Source organism: Phaethon lepturus, unplaced genomic scaffold, assembly GCF_000687285.1.
Source record: "Phaethon lepturus isolate BGI_N335 unplaced genomic scaffold, ASM68728v1 scaffold32354, whole genome shotgun sequence".
Taxonomy (NCBI): Eukaryota; Metazoa; Chordata; class Aves; order Phaethontiformes; family Phaethontidae; genus Phaethon; species Phaethon lepturus.
In genome coordinates, this window is record NW_010536044.1 from 2,133 (window position 1) to 20,785 (window position 18,653).

An 18,653-nucleotide genomic window follows, 5' to 3' on the forward strand; every position below is an offset into this window, starting at 1 on the left:
AGGGACAGCACCCGTCTCAGGCTCCACGTATCCCCGCTGCTCCCAAAGGAGATGGGCGATGGCCAGGCAGCACGCTTTCTGTCTCCCAGGAGAAGCCATTCCTCCAGTGGGAGCAGACAGATGGTCTGCGGAAGATGTTGTACTGCTCCATCGTCTGTCGCAGCCCTCAGAAACTCTATTTTCAAGACGTGGGGTTTTTTTTAATACCTGAAGAACAGGGAAGCTCCCCAGGTGACAGAATGGTCCTGTCTGTTGTTTAACCATCTCTATTCCTGGGCTGGCCTGGGTGGGTACATAAAACTGTGATGTGCCCTCACCCATGAAGACCAAGCTCCCTCTTGGTGCCAAAAACACTCTGGTATTGAAAAAAACTCATCCCTTTCCCTTAGCAACTTAAAACCTAGGGATGCAGAGAGCCAAGGGACAGTCAACCACGCTGATCTTCTCCAGATCCACTCCTACAGCAGCTCCCCAGCTCCTAAACCAACTCTGGCCCCAGATGTGCTCTGCTCAGGGGATGAGTAGATATGAAACAAGAGGGAAAGACTCCACCCCCCCCAGCAGATTACCCCAGCTTTCTTACCACATATTGCATTTTTGCAGAGAAATAAGAAAAGGTGGCTGCATGCAGATGCTCTGCCTCTCCCCTCCTGCTAAGAGGGAACTGCCTGACCTGAATATTTATTAATCGGATGAGCCAAACAAAGCCCCAGGTGTCTCAATGCTACTTGCAATCCAGCCGGCTCCGGATTGCTCTGTCACAGGGCAGCGCTGTGGCACACTGAGCAGCCCTGGAAACAAATCGCATCTCTTCCCACACCCCCCACCATCAGAAAAAGAAAAAAAAAAAAACCACCCTTAGAGCCCTGTGTGTTGAAAGGAATAAATAACTGACTAGGGTAGCCAGCAAGATGATTCCTGCAATTACATCCCTGGTTACCAGCTGACCAGAAACCAGAGCCCTTTTTGGCAGCAAGAACTCAGGAAGTTTTCAGAGGTTGGTGTCCAGTGGAAAAGATGTAGGGGAAGTGATGGCTGCATCAGTGGACCAAGCTTCTTTGCACATAGAAATCGTTTTTTCCCACTGCCACAGGCAACTCTCACCAGGTCACCGCATGAGGAATATTTAAACAGAATCAAGCAGTGAGGAAGAAGTTGGTATCTCACTGAAAGAGGCAGAAAAACCTCACCAAAGCTGGAAAGTCACAAAGTTATCCAGGGTCTCGGCAGGCTCCTTTGCCGGGACCCTGCAGCTGCAGGAAGGCATTTACTGCCGTGCCACCACCCTGGCAGAAGGAAGAGCAATCTTACATATTTCATGGGGTTTTTTTAAGAAGCACACTGAGGAATCCCTGCAAAACCTTGAGAAGCCTGTGTCAGGGAGGGGCTGCCGTTTTAAAACAAGCTCATTTAAGCCAGATGTATGACTAATTAGCAGGGTAGAGGTGATGGCGCTCAGATTGGGGATCCAGCAGCAGGCACAGTCTCATTAGCCTTCACCGAGCTCACAGCAGCCAGCCGGATGGGAGGGGTGAGGATTCGGGTTAGTAATTTGATTTATTTGGAGCAAGAAACTCCTCCCTGCCTCAGGAAAGCTGCAATCCCACTCCCAAGGGTAAATCCGTAGGAAATAAGTGAAAGTTACTGAGGATGGTGGGTTTTCTTGGACACCTCAAGCTGCCTACTCCCCTGTTTGGGCTTGACATGTGGTGGCAGGGGTTGTATTTTGGGTGGAGAAGGTGGATGCACACAGACCCTCCTGTCCAAACCCCTCTGCTTGCTGCATCCCAGAGGTGCCCAGTCTGGTGCTACAACCCTGGTAAAAACCAGCACACTAACAGGGGTTACTCAGTCAACATTTTAATTGACTTAGCAGAAGACATGGTTGCCATAGCAATGGGCCGTCAGTCCCAATTTGTACAAAATCAGAGTTAAAAAAAAATAAAAGCACCAAAACCTTTTAAAAAAAAACACCCTGAAAATGGGCATTTATTAAAAATAAAAAGATACGAAAGCACCTCTGCCAGGTCACACCCTTCCTGCCTCCTGGAATTTCTTAAACAGAAGTTCATCAGCCCGAAGGGCGAAGGTCAAAGCCCGTTTCTGGTAGTACATGGAGTCCATCGCCAGGTTGTCGATCACATCTGCCAGGAGATGGGCTCTCTCCACGGAGCTGCCCGGGGCATCGTAGCCCAGGGCAGTGAAATGCACATGCAGGTGGTAGTAGGAGGGTTGGTAATGCAGGTAGATTCGCAGCTGGGATCCGGGCACACTGAAGCGCTTCGCGATGGCCTCCTAAGGAGAAAAAAAACTGCCATGGGTCAGGACTAGCCATGCGCAGCGAGGGCACGGGGCAGCTGGGGGCAGGCAGCACATGGACAGACAGACCTTGCTACGGACGGAAAGGAGCATCCCTGGATGGCACGAAAGGCGAAGAGAAAGGCAGAAGTGATTTCTGCTTCCTCCATCCTCACAGCAAGGGAGAGGGGGAAGTTGGGAAGGACAGAGCTCTTCCCCATCCTCCGTTTCAGCCTCCGCAGGGATGGAGCGATGCCTCTGGCTGCCCCACTTTTCTCCCTCCGTGACGAGACGTGCTCTCTGCTCGTATCATTTTCCCTTCCACCCTTATCGCTTCGGCTCGCTCGGCAAGTTACAGGGATCCTGTTACCAGCCGGTGTAATTAAAGCTATAAACAGCAACAGCAAAATCCAGCACACTGGCTTGGTTCACTGCTCAGCACACTGCAATCCCCTGACTAATCTGTTAATTAATCTCCGCTTTCCCCAGTGCAATTACTTTCCAAATTTCTAACGCAGTGAAGGAAAGACAAGCTATCACACATCCATCTACCAAGCATGCCCCGTCACAGGGCTGGGAAAAACTTGCCGGCCAGTGAAAACGGTCAAGGGGAAGGAAGTTATCAATATGGGGAGGACAGGGCTCGACTCCTGCAGCTCACTCCTAACAGAGAAGTATCGAGCACTCCTGAAACACCTTGAATGAGGTGTTGCTTTTCTATGCCCCAGGGGAAGGTGCTGGCAGAGCAGCAGGGACCAGGGCCTCCGGGCAGAGATGCTAGAAAGGGCAGCGCAGCCCCAGTTCACGACGTATTGTCATCTCTTGGTTACCGGTGCCCACACAGATGCTGTGTGTGGGTCAGCTGGAGAGCTGCCAGAGAACGCAGGCAGTAATGTTGTGGCAGGCAGGCCATGCTCCCCGGGCCAGGACAGCAGCGTCGGACCAGCCTGGCACTTACCTTGCCTTCTTGCAAGATGTTCCTCAGTAGCGGGAGGTGCTCAGCGGTGAGGTCCCGAAGCGACTTGACCTCCCGGCAGTGAACGAGGGCTATCAGGTAGAGGTCATCCAGCTGGAGAGAGATGGAGGACAGTGACAAAAGTGACCACAGAAAGGGCAGACAGAGGCACAAGCACTTTGGAACCGAGACCCCAACCACAGCCTTCCAGGCTGTGTTATAAAGGGGTACCCATTGTCATGTTTAACCCACACCCAAGCTGGGCTGAATCCAATATGAATCTCCCAGTACAAGATGTGCTCGCCCACAAATCCACTGCACCTCAAAGCATCATTTCTGGATGAATTGGGTTTTGTCTGGGAATAAGCAGAAGAGGACAGCTTCACCCCAAACGATCAACAGCAGGATCACAAATAATCTTCTCAGCTTTAAAAGCTGATCGATCCATCAACTCTTTTTCTACCATAAACACAGCACTTGCTGTTGCCCTTGCACATTGTTCACAGCGTCTCCCTGAGCATCTCAAAAATGTTGTCCCAGTAGAGATTGAGGCTGGCAGAAAACGTGCTGGCACCCTCTCTGCTATGTGGGGGAAACTGAGGCACCCACCAGCTCGAGCCCAGGAGGCTGCGGGGTCTGCCAGCAACCCCCACGCACAGACGTCACACCGAGCACGGCCTTTTCTGCAGAGCAAGCAAATGGTTTATCTCCACACTCAGATGAGGATTTACAGTGAAGCGCAGCGGCCAAAATTGCGACTGTAGATTTTTCCGAGTGAAAAGCTTCCTATATTTCCACTGTGCAAACAGCCAGCCACTTTCCAGTTGCGCCAGTTCTATAAATAACTATTTTTAAGACCTAATCAGTCACCGGACAACCCCAGTGCAGTACAATACAGCCGTTCAGCAGCTCTCAGCCAGACCTTTGGCATCTCCCAAAGCACTTACCAAATTCAATGTTTAACAAGACATAGGGTTGTGGGTCATTACACTTAAAAAAAAAAAAAGAAATAATAAAAATCCCCATCTCCTTCAACTCAGTTAGTGGCTTTCTAATATAAACACTGCAAAGCAAAGGGTTTATATATTTGGGATCCTGCAGATCTTTTCAGGGCTGTGAGAAACCCAGATGGAAACAGATGCTTATGACAAAAGATGCTCTCAGGACCCTGACTTGGGGCTCTCATAATATGAAGCTGCTATTTGCACCCAGCCAGCACAGCGATGCTCATGGTTCGGTTTGATTCCCAAAGCCGCCTGCGCACAGCTCCAGAAAAATATGGCATATCAGCTTGTCCTCTTTGGATCAGGGCTGGCTGACGGGAGGAAAAGCAAACATCTCTTCTCCTTAGAACAACATCTGCATGTTGCTGTTTGAAACAAATAAGCCTGTTGCTAAAAAGGCCCTGAATGATGTCATGCCGGGCATCGTTTCAGGCAACGCCTCAGGGCTCCTGCGGGTTTGAAACCAACTCAAAAGAAAGGGGGGTGAGCCCCACACAAAAAAAAAAAAAAGTAGAAAATTTAAAAACCAACAACAAAAAAACCCCACACCAAGAAACCAACTCAAACCACTCTCAAGGTTAGGCCGCAGGAACTGATGCAGTGCCCAGAAGGTTGAGTCTGGCAGCAAGCGTGGAGACTTCACGATGCAAACGAGCAATCTTCCTCCCGCCCATCAGCCTGAAATAATTACAGGTGAATTCACAGCATTTGCAGGCAAGGTGCTAAGCTAGTGCAAGGCAATGCTTCTAAAGGGAGGCTCGGAGAGTCCTGCTGGGAACTCTGTCTCGCTTCCCTAATTTAATTTAGTAGCCTTGCCTGTTTGGTGGGACACAGCAGAAGGAACTGGTGCTCACGGGCAGCCCTGGGGCTGCTGGATCAGCTCTGGCTCAGCATCACCCACAGCCAGGAAGAAATTACTTGACTCAAAGGCAGAAGTCGACAGCCCTTGCTGGGATGCTGGCTCGCCTGCTTGGGAAAGAGACCGGCAATGCGAAGGTCCTGGATAGCCCCAGGGATGACAGCTCTCTCCTTGCAGACAGCAGTTGCAGACAGCAGCCCAACCATTGGGAAGAAATCAAGAAGATCCTGTTCAGCATACCAAGAGGCAACAGCAGCATGGGGAAACATCCCCTAAAGACAAATCCTACCACAGAAGCACTCCCTGACCGTGCCAGCTGCAAGATGTGGATACAACAGGTCTCTAGAGAAAGCTAAAGCACAATTTTTAGCCCATCCGTCTCCAATCCTGATGCGAGTTGCGAAGCTCAGTTGCAGTGACCAAGAATTTACACCAAAGCTTTGCTCGAAGCAAGGAAAGGGGCAGCATGCTTCACTTTCTGTGATCCCTAAATATTGCCACCCTGAAACTAAAGGGCGCTGAACAAGGCATGGTGGTGTACGACTGCAAGTTTGCTGTGTATCACCCGCTTTGCAAAGTCTCTCCAAGAGGAAGGTCGTGCCTCCCAGTGAACAAATGGAAATTTGAGGTTCGTTACCCCATCAGAGCTTGGCAAGGGATTTTTTGAATAGCTGATGTGCAAGGAATTCATGGTGACCAGAGACTACCCTGCAGTGACTTACTTGCCTGTCCTCCCCAAGTCATTCCCCCAGGATACTCATCACCAGACCAGAAATAGGTGCTCCCAGAACAGAAATACAGAATTGTGTTGCCCACGAGCAGGCTTGTGTTCCCGTTTTCTTAGTTGTTAGTTCCCATTTCTAAGTTTTAATCATATAGTAACTTCCCCCCTGCCACCTGCAGAAGCATTTTTAGGATCAGAAACACGAAGGGGGGTTTTTTTGGGTTGTTTTTTTTTTTTTTGACTCCACCAACTTCAAGCAGTCTATGTGTGGAGTTTCACCTCCCCAGGCAAGTCCCCAGCAATACAGCACGAAAGGGAGCCAGAGCCCAAGGAAATAATGAGCCACTCAATTTAGGATTACAGCCTGGACTTAAAAACTTCTTCGTTTCAATGAGTGGCCACTCCCACAAGGGGTTAAGCAGCTGCTCATAAGCTAATGACCATCTGTTTAATATTGTGTGGAAGAGAGTTAATTGCAGCAAGGACAACACATCTGCCCAGTTTGCGCCCAAAGTTAAGGCTTGCAAAAAAAACCCAACCAAAACAAGCATGCAGCTGGATTTAGGTTCAAACACATCACAACAACATTTGGGCTAATACAGGAAAGAGAAAGCAAAGCTAATAAATAAATCACCCAGCAGCAGTGAGAACAGCCTGTGTTTTGCGGTGTCCACAATTAGCATGTGATAAAAGGCCCTGGCAATATCATCACTTAACGACAGCACGAACAGGAAGGACACATACTCCTACTAAAACTTTCATTAGTGTGCTATTAGTAGCGCAAAAGTGGACATTTCCTCTGGATTACTTTCACACAAGCAGCATCACTTCAAAGATAAGAGAAGCAAACCAACCTGGTTTTGATTCCACTTAAAATCTGGAACTAGAACAAAGCCATTGCAAGGATCTGGGTTTTCATGGACGATTCGATCAGCCTCAGCTTTCTTCTCCAGGATATTATACACCCACTGAAAGAGAAATTTGAGATTTACAAACCAGCAGAGGGGAAAAAAAAAACACACCACCTCAGGCACATTTAGCCCAAGCTCATGGATTCAGTGCACATTCCCTGCAACTAGAATATAAAAAAACCACCACCCCAATTACTTGATTGTAAGATGACAAAATAATTTCATGGCTGGGAACATTTGTAGTTAATTATCCATAAAACACTCCAGCAACAAACTCCAGGCTATTATGAGCACTTCAGTGAAAAGATAGCCCCCAACCCCGCTGCACGGCACTGCACTGCACTGCCAGGTACCTAAATTATTCAGGGATTTTTGTTTTCTTCTCAAGCATTAAGAACTGGCCACAGCTAGAGATGAGGAATTGAACAAGAGATAGTTTCACCCAGTGTAGAAATAGTTGCATTTGCCCCTAAAAGGACTGGAGATAATTCTCCCCAACAGGGTCTAGCAATAAACCAGATCTCGCTGCTTTACCTGGATAGAGATGGAGCTGCTACAAGCACCAAAACCCCTGAGGGTCAGCAGCACGCCCTCTCTTGTGCTCCCACCAGCTGGCAAGGGACAGGTACAGGCATTCAGACAGACCAGCCACCAGCACAAGCAACTCGGAGCATACCAGACCCCAGTGAGGCAGGCAGGGGTAGAAGCCGGCTTTTCCGGGACTCAGCAGACGCCTCTTGCAGAACCACGGGGCTGTTTGCATGTTTTTACCTCCCAAGCTGTGCTGAAACCTTTACAGCTAGGTCTGGGAATGGAACTCAGCCGATTTTTCCCATTCAGAAAGGAAGGAGCAGATTGCTTGCTTGTGAGCCTGAGGTTGGATGTGGCTCCGGCTGCTGCAGCCAGTGCTCACCAGACAAATAGGGAAGGCCTGTGTTTTCTTGGGCAATGCACATCTCTTGGTTTCCTGGCTGATTAGAAAAAGCAGCTCACCACTCTTCTTCCTCTATACTTAAAGCTTCAGCCCCCAGACTGCCTGTAATCCCTGCTCTGGTTACCCCCCTGCGCTCCTCCTTCAAAGCAAAGCACCGTGCAGAGATGAGTTTCGGCCACAAACTAGAAGAGACCAGAGATAAGTGATAGTGTAAGACAAGCGGAAAGCATCTTTGCTTTTCCTGGCTACCAACCTGAGCTTGAGCATCCTTCTTTACACCTGCAAAATGCACTTTATGCTCTAGCTTAAGTCTGTCTTAAGTATTGGACTGCCATGGGAGTCCCCAGCCAGGTCCCTAGAAGATAAGGCAGCACAAAATGGCTTGAAAGCTGAAACTGTTTTGAAACATCATTTTCACCGTGAAGTTTAGGTATGAAACATTTTGGTTGCCCCAGGTGGGTAGGGAAGACGCAGCCAGTCTCACAAACACACCGAGTGACCTGCTGTGCACACGACACACGCGAGATAAAGAAACAGCCCTTTTGGGGAACTCTGTCAGGAGCTTAATTAATCCAATCAAAACTTAGTATCATTGTGAACTGACCTGAATATACCCTTAGGGAGAAACCAACCTCTCCTCCCTTGATCTGTTGGGTTGGGATTTTTTTTGCTTAAATTTCTGGCCTTTTCTTCCTAGCAACAACATCTCAGAGAACATTAGATTCTCAAAGCGATTTTGGAAAGCAAAGCACAAAATCGCTGTGCTCTGTGACCCTGGTAAAAAAAGCAGGGCAGGAAGCAGAGCAGGAAATGAAAGTTTACCCTTTCGGCTTTTTTTTTTTTTAATGCCTGCTCTTTTCACAAGTGCCAAGCTATCAGTGCCCTAAATAAGTTCACTGATCAGATGAGCTGAATTTTAAACCCAATGCTGCCTCATGTGATGGGCACCAGCTGACCGCTCTTGCTGTTTCCAGCACAAGGCCAGCGAGGACAACACATGTCCAGAGACTGGCACCACAATAAAACTATTATACTGAAAGCATCCACGCTTTGCATCCTCCAGCAGGAAACAGAGACGCTTCTGTAGTCCCCCGATATTTCTGTTACCCTTCACATTTCCCCTTCCGCTCGTCAAAACCAGTTAAAGGCAAGAAACAGCATTATCAAATCACAGAGGTCAAGGACTGACTGTGCTGACCATGATTTCTCAGCAGATGCTCCTGATGGTCATCAGGAATATGTTTCCATGCACAGAAATCAGCTCGCAAGCATGTGGTGGAAGAGGCAGAGAGCACGATCTCAAGCAACTTCTGAGGGCGGCTGCTACAATCAGGAAACGTAACAGCCTTCAGCGCAAAAGCACGGAGAAAATATTTGTGCAGGTTGCTGTCTGGTGGAAACATGCTCTTGTCTTTCTCCAGGTAGTAAGTGCCGCCTCCGTGTTACTGGTGTTGCAGCCTGGCTGCCAGCGAGAGCGCTGAACTATGGAGCAAAGAAAAGCAGGCAGGCAAGGAGTAATTGAGTGCACACTGCAGCTTGCAAGGTGCCTTCTGGTACAAGACGTGGAAAGCAGGATTCACATTCATCTGCAAGCGATTAGAAAACAGACATTGCAACAGCAAACCCTGTTAACCGTTCTGCTGCTGTTTAAGGCAACAGGAAAGAGGTGTGGGGGGATACCCAAGGCCTGTGGTTGTTTGGTTTTGGGTTTATTTTTGAGATAAAGGAGTTTATTTTTAACAGATGGCCTCAGCAGACGCAGGATTTGTTTTATTCCCTCTTCTGCACAGGTTGGCATGAACTGGTCCCTACAGATGTGTGTTCCTTTGGTCTCTAAAGAGGAAAGCTAGGGAGAGGAATGGTCAAACAGGAGGTTAAACAGGAAAAAAGTCCACTGCTGCTACCCGGCGCAAGGAGGACACTAAAAGTACAGCTTCATCACATGGAATACAGACCAAAGGGCTGAAAGGCAGAGGAGCTGTAGGCAAAGCCCGAGGAGTGAGTTGTGATGCAGGAATCCAAGAGCAATCTCTGCCTTCCCACAACACCCAAGAGACTCCGAAAAAGTCCAGCGAACTGCACCAATGCCCAGGGAGCCACCCTTGGAGAGGAGGAACGCCCCAGTACAGCAAGTCTCCAGAAGGCTTGAGAAAGGCGACTTCAGGTCCATCTCCAAGGCAAATGATTTTCTACAAAGATGGAGAAGGACGCTGCAGAGGACAGAAGAATGGGGACACCAGGGAGAAAAAGCCCTGTTCGGCATCACTGAGCTTACCCCAAAGGTCAGACAACCTCAACAAAGTCCAACAGATAAGTTGGCAGGCAGCGAAGCAGGCAGCATCACAACTCGGGACCTGCAGAAATAATCTGCAGCCAGTCGTGTTTGAGAAGCAGGCTGCCCTGCCAGATGAAAGCATCTGCTCCCATGGAGCTGACAACACGCTGATGGAACAGCCAAGAGGGATACAGGGGCAGAGCACTCCCGACTCTTCTGACTCCAAACTGGGCTTCAGAGGAGACATCTGGCAGCCCAGCGTGTTAAAGGAGGAGACCAAAGATGTCCATCTCTGCAGAGGGACACAGTGCCCAGACAATTCAGCGAAGCAGCGGTATCCATACCTGGATGCTGAAGCTCTGGGACTGGATGAAGGGCAGCGTTATGTTCTTGTAATCCTCCCAGGTTTCGCGGATGAGATAAACTTCTTGACGGAGGTATTTCTGAAGGTGTTTCTCCGTGGCAGGGTACACCACTGTGGTTTTTATCTCTAGAAACAAATATGTTTACTGAATTACCATCACAGATGAAACCCACATTACTTCCTTCAGTCCCCAATAAACCTGTTTTCCCTTCCAATAAATGCCACACTAATACATTTTGAAAAGATACCACTAAAATAGCAGGGTGGAGGAGAATAGACATGGAAAGCAAACAAGTGCTTTAACCTCCCAGACTGCCACTGCTTTTCTTGAGGAAGGATAAGCCAACAACACAGCCGGGGCCTGTCTTTCCAGTTCAGGTGGAAGAGTTCGCTGTCTGAAAGGTTTTTTTTCCCACACTTGTCTTTTTAGGCACATCAGCAACATCAGGGCAGAGCTGGGGCTCCCTAGGGAAGAGTTTATATGCAGTCAACAACCAAGACAGAAACACGACCCCAGGGGCAGAGTCACATCTTCCTCATACTTAAATCTGAAGCTTATGGTATGTTATCGAGCGAGCACTCAGCAACTTTCTCCAGCCACGAAACCAGAGGTCGCACGAGCTGCAAACAGCGGGGCTGTACTGGGGCTGGCTCAAGGAGCGGCTCCTTCCCAGAGCTCTCAGCCATCACGATGCTTGGCCTCGAGCCCCGTGCGCAGGAGGCAAAGAGGTCAAGGGCACAGGGATGGATCCAGAGCAAACAACACGTGCTGATGGGTTAACACAGCATGGGACAAACTGAAGGAAGAAAGCGAAGTGATTCCCCTGCACTAACTGACAAACAAAGAGCATTTAGCTGTTTACTTTAGGAAAAGGAAAACAATTTTTGTTTCCCTTGAGATTAAAACTTTGCTGCGCAATTTCTGTGGCATTAAACAGGGTGCAAGTGCGCTCCTCGTCAACCTGGCAGCTTTGACATTGGCAGCACTAAATCTTACCCCCAGTGGTAAAACACTCAGAAAATATCCCCCTTTGGCCAAGATTAGATGTGCGATACAGAGCCTGCCGCAACTCCAAGGGTATGAGCAGTGCCTGCGCCTTCCCATCTAACTGAGATCTGCTATAAAGCGTAATGCAGGAAGGAGAAAAACCCCATGAAGCAGATCAGAACGAAGCAAGTGGCTGGGGCACTGCAAACACTGCAGCTTGTGCCCAAGGTCTGCCACGGTCACAAAAACCATGGGCTGCACACTCATCAGGGTATTATGGAACATCATGCTTCACGCTTTATATATGTATATATGCTAAACAGACACTGAATATAAGTATCTATTTGTTCCTAAAGCCAGGTTTTAGGGTGGGTTTATTATTTTTTCTCAGTTTTCTGGTTTCTGCTTTTCCTAAGGTTGGCGTGGCACAAGCTGAGAGCCTCTGCCTTTTTATTTCATGCCAAACCCAGCTTAATGAAATCCACAGGAAAATGCTGGTAACATGAAATATGAAAATGCAAACCACAAGGGCAGTCTGGTCTGATTCCCACCATACACATGTTCAGACAAGGTTGTTTTCCAGGACTCAATTAGCACTTCTAGCAGAATGATGTAATAGCAAAGAAAAAAAAAAAAGACAAGGCTGTAGCTCCTCTGCTCCTCACTTTAAGATCAGCAAAACACTATGGAGAAAACAAAAGGGCAAAAGATAAGAAAATATCACATCCACCCTCAGGCTGAAACTTCCGCAATTTAATTTTCCACCCCAAAAAAAGAGCAGGGACTGCAGCAGAAACCCCTCTATGCTGGGTGCGGTGACACCCAAAATCCATGCGCTGCCCAGGACGGGGTTGCAGAGGACCTTTCTCAGCTTCTGCGGCACCTCCCCAATTTGGGGGGTGGCTGCTCATAGTGGGGAGACACACTTAGGATAACTTTAAAGCCTAGTGCAAGATCAGAGAAACCCTTAATGTGCAGCTGCGGTTGAGCAGCAGATGTTTGGAAGAGGAGAGGGGGGGAGAGGCTGTGGTTCACTAATGATTATTTCCCTTCTAGAGGTCTCATCAACCCCAAAACACCCCAGCAATGCTAATTAGCATAAGTCACTACAGCCAGAGAAGCTGTTTGATAAATGCTCAGAACCTGACTATGGTTAGGAGCCTGCGCACGGGATGCAAAGTCCCAGCTAAGGCTGGGCTCAGCCGCAGGAAACATCCACGGCGAGACCAGGCTCGCCGCGAAATCTTTCCATTGCTGGCGACCGGCCGCGTTCAATGCTCCATTTTAAAAGCCGCCCTGCTCTTGGCAGACTCCATGTGCATTAAAGCATCACGTACACCGTGGGGCAGCTGAAACCTACCCTGGCCTGGAAATGCAGGTAAAGAACTGCTGGACACGTGATGTGGGTTTTTAAACTCACTGAAGGGTCAAGGATTGTCTCCGCTCATGTCTGAGTCACATCAGCCAGCATGTTCCTGAACACCAGCCCAGGGACACCACGAAACACCTGTGGTTTATTCTGGAAGTCAGGACTGACCATCAATTAACTGGAGGTTATAAAAAAGGAAGTTTAATTGAAGGAATCTGGATGAGCAGGAGGCAGAGGTACTGCAATGGTAGAGAACAACTGATCAGCCAGTTCACCCTACGAAGGGTGTTTGAGGGGATACACCACACCATTGTTTGCCTGTTCAGGAAAAAAGGAATTATAAGAATGACCAAAAACAAAACTTCTCCGCAGTCCTGCTAAACACAAAAGAAAAAAAACAACCCAAGACAAAAAAAAAAAACCAAAACAAAATACAGCTCATTTGGGGAACTTATGGAAAAAGTGGCTGAAGGCAGCTGTCACCAAGAGGAGAGGACGAAACACATTATCCCATGCTCCCTACGGCGCAGGACAGCTACGTCTCACAGATGGGATGGAAGTAGAGAAAGCTTGCGCACGTAGGAAAGCGCACTCCAGGCTCACTAGCAATGCTGCATCCCCTTTCGTGCCACGCTGTCCCCAAGCTCTGCCAACATCCCCCTGCAGCTCGGCACATCTGATTTCAAACTGATGCAAACAGCAAGGAGAGGCTGGGGCGACCCGCTGAGATGCCTTGCGCTCGCTTCTCCCATCCCACTCAGCAATGCTGAAACAGGCCACAGCAGTTTTGTTTTAAATAGATTTAAACATGCTGGGAAGCCAAGAGAAGCATGCAGGGCAGGAACAACCTGTTTCTACTTTTGGGCAGGGGCACTTTTACCGCCCTTTGCTAGCAGAAAGCTGAAATTTGGCTTATAATCTGCCTAATCAACTCAACTGTCAGGTGCAGAAAGGTGCCAAGCCCAGGAAATGGCAAAGAAAGTCATATTTGCACTCTTGCAATGTTGTTTGGGTTTCCCCACCCCGCCACAAACATCTTTCCTGCTGCATACAGCTCTGCTGCTGTCTTCCCATCGCCAGGTATCTCCTCCATTGCAGCCCTGGCTAAATATAACGATGCACAACCTCCCCCTTCCCCTGCTTTATTAACATAGTTTATTTAGTTGTATGATCACAACTGCGCAGCAGTCACAGGGCAACACTTAATTTTAACCCACTCCTGACCAGGTACAACCACAGCTTTGCCTCAGACATCTGGGCTCATTATTGAATGAAATAAAAGCACAAAAGGATAAAGCTTGCAAGAGCTCAGTCTCCAAGGCCAGCACATGCCAGAGCAAGCAAAGCGCGCTGCTGGGGACTTCTGCCAAGGCTGTCTGGCCCCTGGTTCTCATCCACAGACCAAGGACTGAGGACTCATCTAGCTGCAACAGCCACAGCAAAGAAAAAATTTGCAGGTTACCAATCCCGTCCAAAAAATAGAGCAAGGCATGACGATACCTCCCACCTTCCCCTAAACTACCCCACACGCTGCCTCTGCTTCAGGTTCCAGCTTTTTACTGGAGTGTAAATGGAAAGAGTTTTCTTTGATGGGCAAGCCCCACAGGCAGGCAGAACGTGGAAACACCGAGACAAACTAGCCTTCCCAGTGCAGCTCATGCAAGTTTCTCCAGCTTCTCACTGCCTGAAACTAGACGCTTTTTGGGCTCAGGACAACAGGGACATGTATCACTTCCTGCATGACTGAATACTTTCCTTCCAAGCTCTCCCATTTCTCCCACAATTTCTCCACCCCATGTCGGAGAGATGGAGCCGGAGCATCTCCTGATGCGCTCATTTTTAGATGTTTTTAATAAGCTTCAGCCTGCAGTGCAGGGATGAGCCATGCCCAGCGAGTAAAGACTCCTTTAAGGACTGATAAGAGCCCTTGAATTACAGCAGCACAGCTTTGGTGCTGTGAAACACAGTATTCCTCAGCAGCCAGGAAAGAAACGGTTGCCTTTTTTTGTTGGAAACAGCAAGCTCTCCTTGCTAAATGGGTGTGAGCAACACCAGGAGCTGGATGTTATTGGGGAACATGTTGCTTGAACCATCTGGCTTTTGCAGTCAAGCATTGTCCGCAGGAAAATCTTTTCCCTGCTATGAAAGTGGCCCTTGCTCTCCCTGCAAGGGACAGTCCCAGAGCTCGGGCTTCCTCCACCATGACCTCACACCTTTAGGCATAAACTGCCTCTTAAATCTATGTAACATCCAGCAACTTGCCTTACAGTTATGCGCACCTGCCTTTGCTGTTAGCGGGGCAGTTACAATCAGAAGGCATGCTCTCCGACACTCCTCCCAGCAGACTCGTTCACAAATGTCCTCCTCCTCAGACGGGTGGTTTTAGGTTGCCCTTCAGATGAACTCTGACCATTACTAAGCTGGTTTGCAAATGTTATTTCCCATTTTAGCCTTGACACATCTCTCCCAGTGGCCAGTAAAACAAATGAGCCAAACAAGACACAGATGAGGTCCTTTCTGATCGGCGCCATCTTCGTATGTCCCCATGCCAGCGGGCTCCCTAAGTCTCATCTTTAAGCTGCAGCAGAGTGAAATTCCTCTTCCTGGGGCAGAATGGAGTCATTTGCTCAGGTAATGTGCTTCTTTTGGCCTCCCTTTCTCTGCCTTCGCCATGCAAACAAAGCGACTGGCCCAGCCTCGCAGGCTCTTTTACCATCAAGACAAAAGAAGCTTTCATCGCATGAGGCCTGTGTTAGCTTGACTCCACAGAGGGAACAGCATCCAACTCACTTAAACGAGGAGGCGGGGAAAGGCTGAAGAAAATATCCACTTTCAGCTATCATGAAACTCCAGGTGAATGAAGAGGGCCCCCCCCCAGGAACTCTGAACCACAAAGGCAGCATTGAGAAACACACTTTGAAAAAGCGGAGGGACCCGGAGGCAGTTCTTCACACCGTCAGTGTGCCCAACATCACGAGTCACCTGCGGTCATGATTTCCTCAGTCTGGAGGTTTATCTTACCTTTAGAAAGCAAGAAGCTGAAGGTGGAGGGGCTTAGCCACCCAAGATGCTGTGAAATCTCCAGGACGAATTCCTCTTCTGTGTGACACCGCAACGCGGGACTTTTTGGAGGAACTGCTTAATGCCAAAGTTTGACCTTTTCTGCAAAATACTTTTACTGCATCGCGATAACCAGTTGTAAACCTGCAAGCGCCAGGAGATAAAACCCTGTATCTCTCTAACCCTGCAACCAAGAGGCCAAGACAGACGCAGTGCGAGGGCTCACTGGGTCTCCACACGATCGCTCGACATCCAGGGTTTTCTCACAAGCCCTGACATTGCCTGCAGCCTTACAGGAAATTTCTCCTCCTTCGTTTTAGGTTTATGAGCTGCATTCCTCACACAGACTCCCCCCTTGGGCCATGACTCAGCTCAAAAGGGCAATTTCCTTCCCCTCCTGACACACACGACCATTTCCTCTGGTGCCAGCCCAGCTGCCCGCCAGCGGCTCAAGCAGTGTGCCCGCAAAAACAGCTATTTGGCCCTGAATTGCTTCAAAGGAAGAAGCCTCCTGACTCACCGCTCAGAGCCAGGGAGCCTGGAGAGCAGCACCAGGGACCACAGCCCCCTCCTGATCTCCTGCTTGGAGCTGCCCAACATCCAGAGCAAGCACAGCGGTGCCAAGGAGAGGGGTGGGAAGCAAAGACAGGTATGTTTCTGCCAAACCTGCCTTTTAAAGGCAAATTTTAAAGTAATTAAAAAAGATAGACTTCAGAAGGAAGCCAGAGGCTTGTTCCCCACTGAAACCTGCAAAAGGAATGGCACAAACACTTATCCAAAAGCACAGCAGGTTTAGTCGAGCCATATGTGAAAAACAGCGTGGCTAACAGAGGCAGCGTCACAGCACAGAGGACAGACAGAACAGAAACAACCCGAGCGAGGATTTAGTTTAACAACAGCCCAGAAATGGTACGTGCAAAGACCCAGACCTGGTTTTGTTCCAGCTTCTCAGAGAAAGCAGGACCTGGCACAGAACTGATGGAGACCAGCAACCCTTTAACAGCCTTTTCACCCCAGCAAGGGGTTTTGCAAATCTTAAATTAAATTAAAAAAAATCTTGCTATCAGAGTACTGCTGGAGTTATACAGTGCTGAAGCAAAGTGCTACAAAGAAGTCAAATACCAGCACCGCCGGCAGGGCTGCAGCTGCAGAGAGGCCCAGGGGATTTTAGTCTTGCAATGCCACCTCGTGGGAACGGCTGCAAGTCGCTGCCAGCCTCAAACCCAGTGGGTGCCCAAGCAGGAGTCTTTCCAGCCAACAAAGCATAGCTTTAACATCTTCCCACACAAGGCATCCGCAATAATTGTGGTGTCACAGTGTTTTCCTGCCATTGAAACATGGCATTGTAACGCTGAAACGTCTGATTTAGAGGTTTTGACAGCACAAGAGGAGTTTTGCACAACTCAGGCTCCCAAAGCCAGACAGTGCTTCCTCCTACACCATGGACACAGCGCTAAAATAGGAGTGCTTTCGTGAAGGAACAAAAGAAAAATCTGTCTCACAGGATGACAGCCTTCAACTGAAGATCTCCAACCCGCTCATCTGACCTGATCACACTCAGTTATTAATTGGGTTTCGAAACACACGGATGTGTGAAATCAGCAGGGAGAAGCTTGAAAGGCAGAGGCCAGGTGCCCATCCACCCCAGGCACTCAAGGTTACCAGCATTTAAATCCCCCCTGCAAACATGCTGGCTGGCGGTCATTACCAGGCGACATCAGGTAACAAAAATAAGGCACATGAGATGATACCCTGGAATGAGAAAAAGCTGACATGTGCTCTGCAGAGACTGTTTTCAAGGTAAACCTTATGGAAAGAGACAATATCCTACCAGATTAACCAACATCACTGAAGGAAAAAAAAAAAAAACACCCACAGGAGGAAAGCTTTCAGACCCACAAGCCCTTCTTCACCTTTAAATCAAGGCACAGGCAGATGATTGCAAGTAATCAAGTGAGGGCCATTTAACAGCCAGCTACTCATCAGCTGAGCTAGGTGTCTGACAGCACAAGGGAAACGGGGTGAAACACGGCAGCATCCAAAGCCTTGGGAGTAAGATGTCGCCTTCGGAGCGGCAACGATCCACCAATCTCCCCACCTCAGCCAGGTCTGCTGCTGTCGGCCAAACCACAACTGGGGTGGTGTGGTCAGGTCCGGCAGTGGCACCTGCCTGACGTGATGCATCCTCCCCTCCGGAGCTGGCAGGAGCACACCAACCCACAACCCAGCCATGACTGCTGGTCCACAGCCAAGCCACCGAGCAAGCTGCCTTCCCAGGACCGCCATTGTGCAAGACCGAGAGCACTCACCGCTCAGCTCCGGGGGAGGATAGAGGTGGTACGTGCTGTAAATGTCATTGCACATCTGCAGCTCCAGCTTCGTGTGCTTCTTCAGCAGGTCCGATACCTTCTCCTCCTGGAAAGGAGTCTTTTCCAGGATGACTACAGCATCTGTCCCCTCTCCAGAGGAGCTGGTCACCTGGAGTAAGGGTGGATAAAACTGTCAGCAAACACAGACACAGCACTGCCTGGAGAGTTTGAGGCCAGGACCTGAATGTCTCCACCCAGGGACCATGGGGGACACACCTTGCAGCCTCGCAATTCTCGGGTACAAACCCCATCCCCATCAAACCACCCACTGGGCAGCACTCATCCAAAAATAAAACACATTTGCCCTAAAGCATGGCAGGAATCCGCTCCCCAGTGGGGAACACAGGTGTTTTTCTGGAGGAGCCCATCTGCACCTCCCTGGATGCTCCCAGAGTCCGCAGTCGCATTCCCACTGACCCACATCACTGATTTCATCTCAGATATCCACAAGTCGACATGGGGCTGCTGACGGGGTTGTTGGAGGGTCAGGAAGAGGGAGGAAGCAGGCACAGGGCTCTGCATCATGGTCAGGGAGCAAATCTA

At 49.2% G+C, this 18,653-nt stretch overlaps 1 protein-coding gene across 1 annotated transcript; it reads right to left on the reverse strand.

The window, feature by feature from the left end:
- Positions 1–1,848: 1,848 nt before the first annotated feature.
- Positions 1,849–18,219, reverse strand: DCPS (decapping enzyme, scavenger; the record flags this gene model as incomplete). Its single annotated transcript, XM_010286055.1, has 5 exons — positions 1,849–2,295; positions 3,257–3,367; positions 6,695–6,808; positions 10,305–10,450; positions 18,051–18,219. Coding segments are annotated over 5 exons (807 nt in total), but the record flags the coding sequence as incomplete, so codon positions are not given.
- Positions 18,220–18,653: the final 434 nt, after the last annotated feature.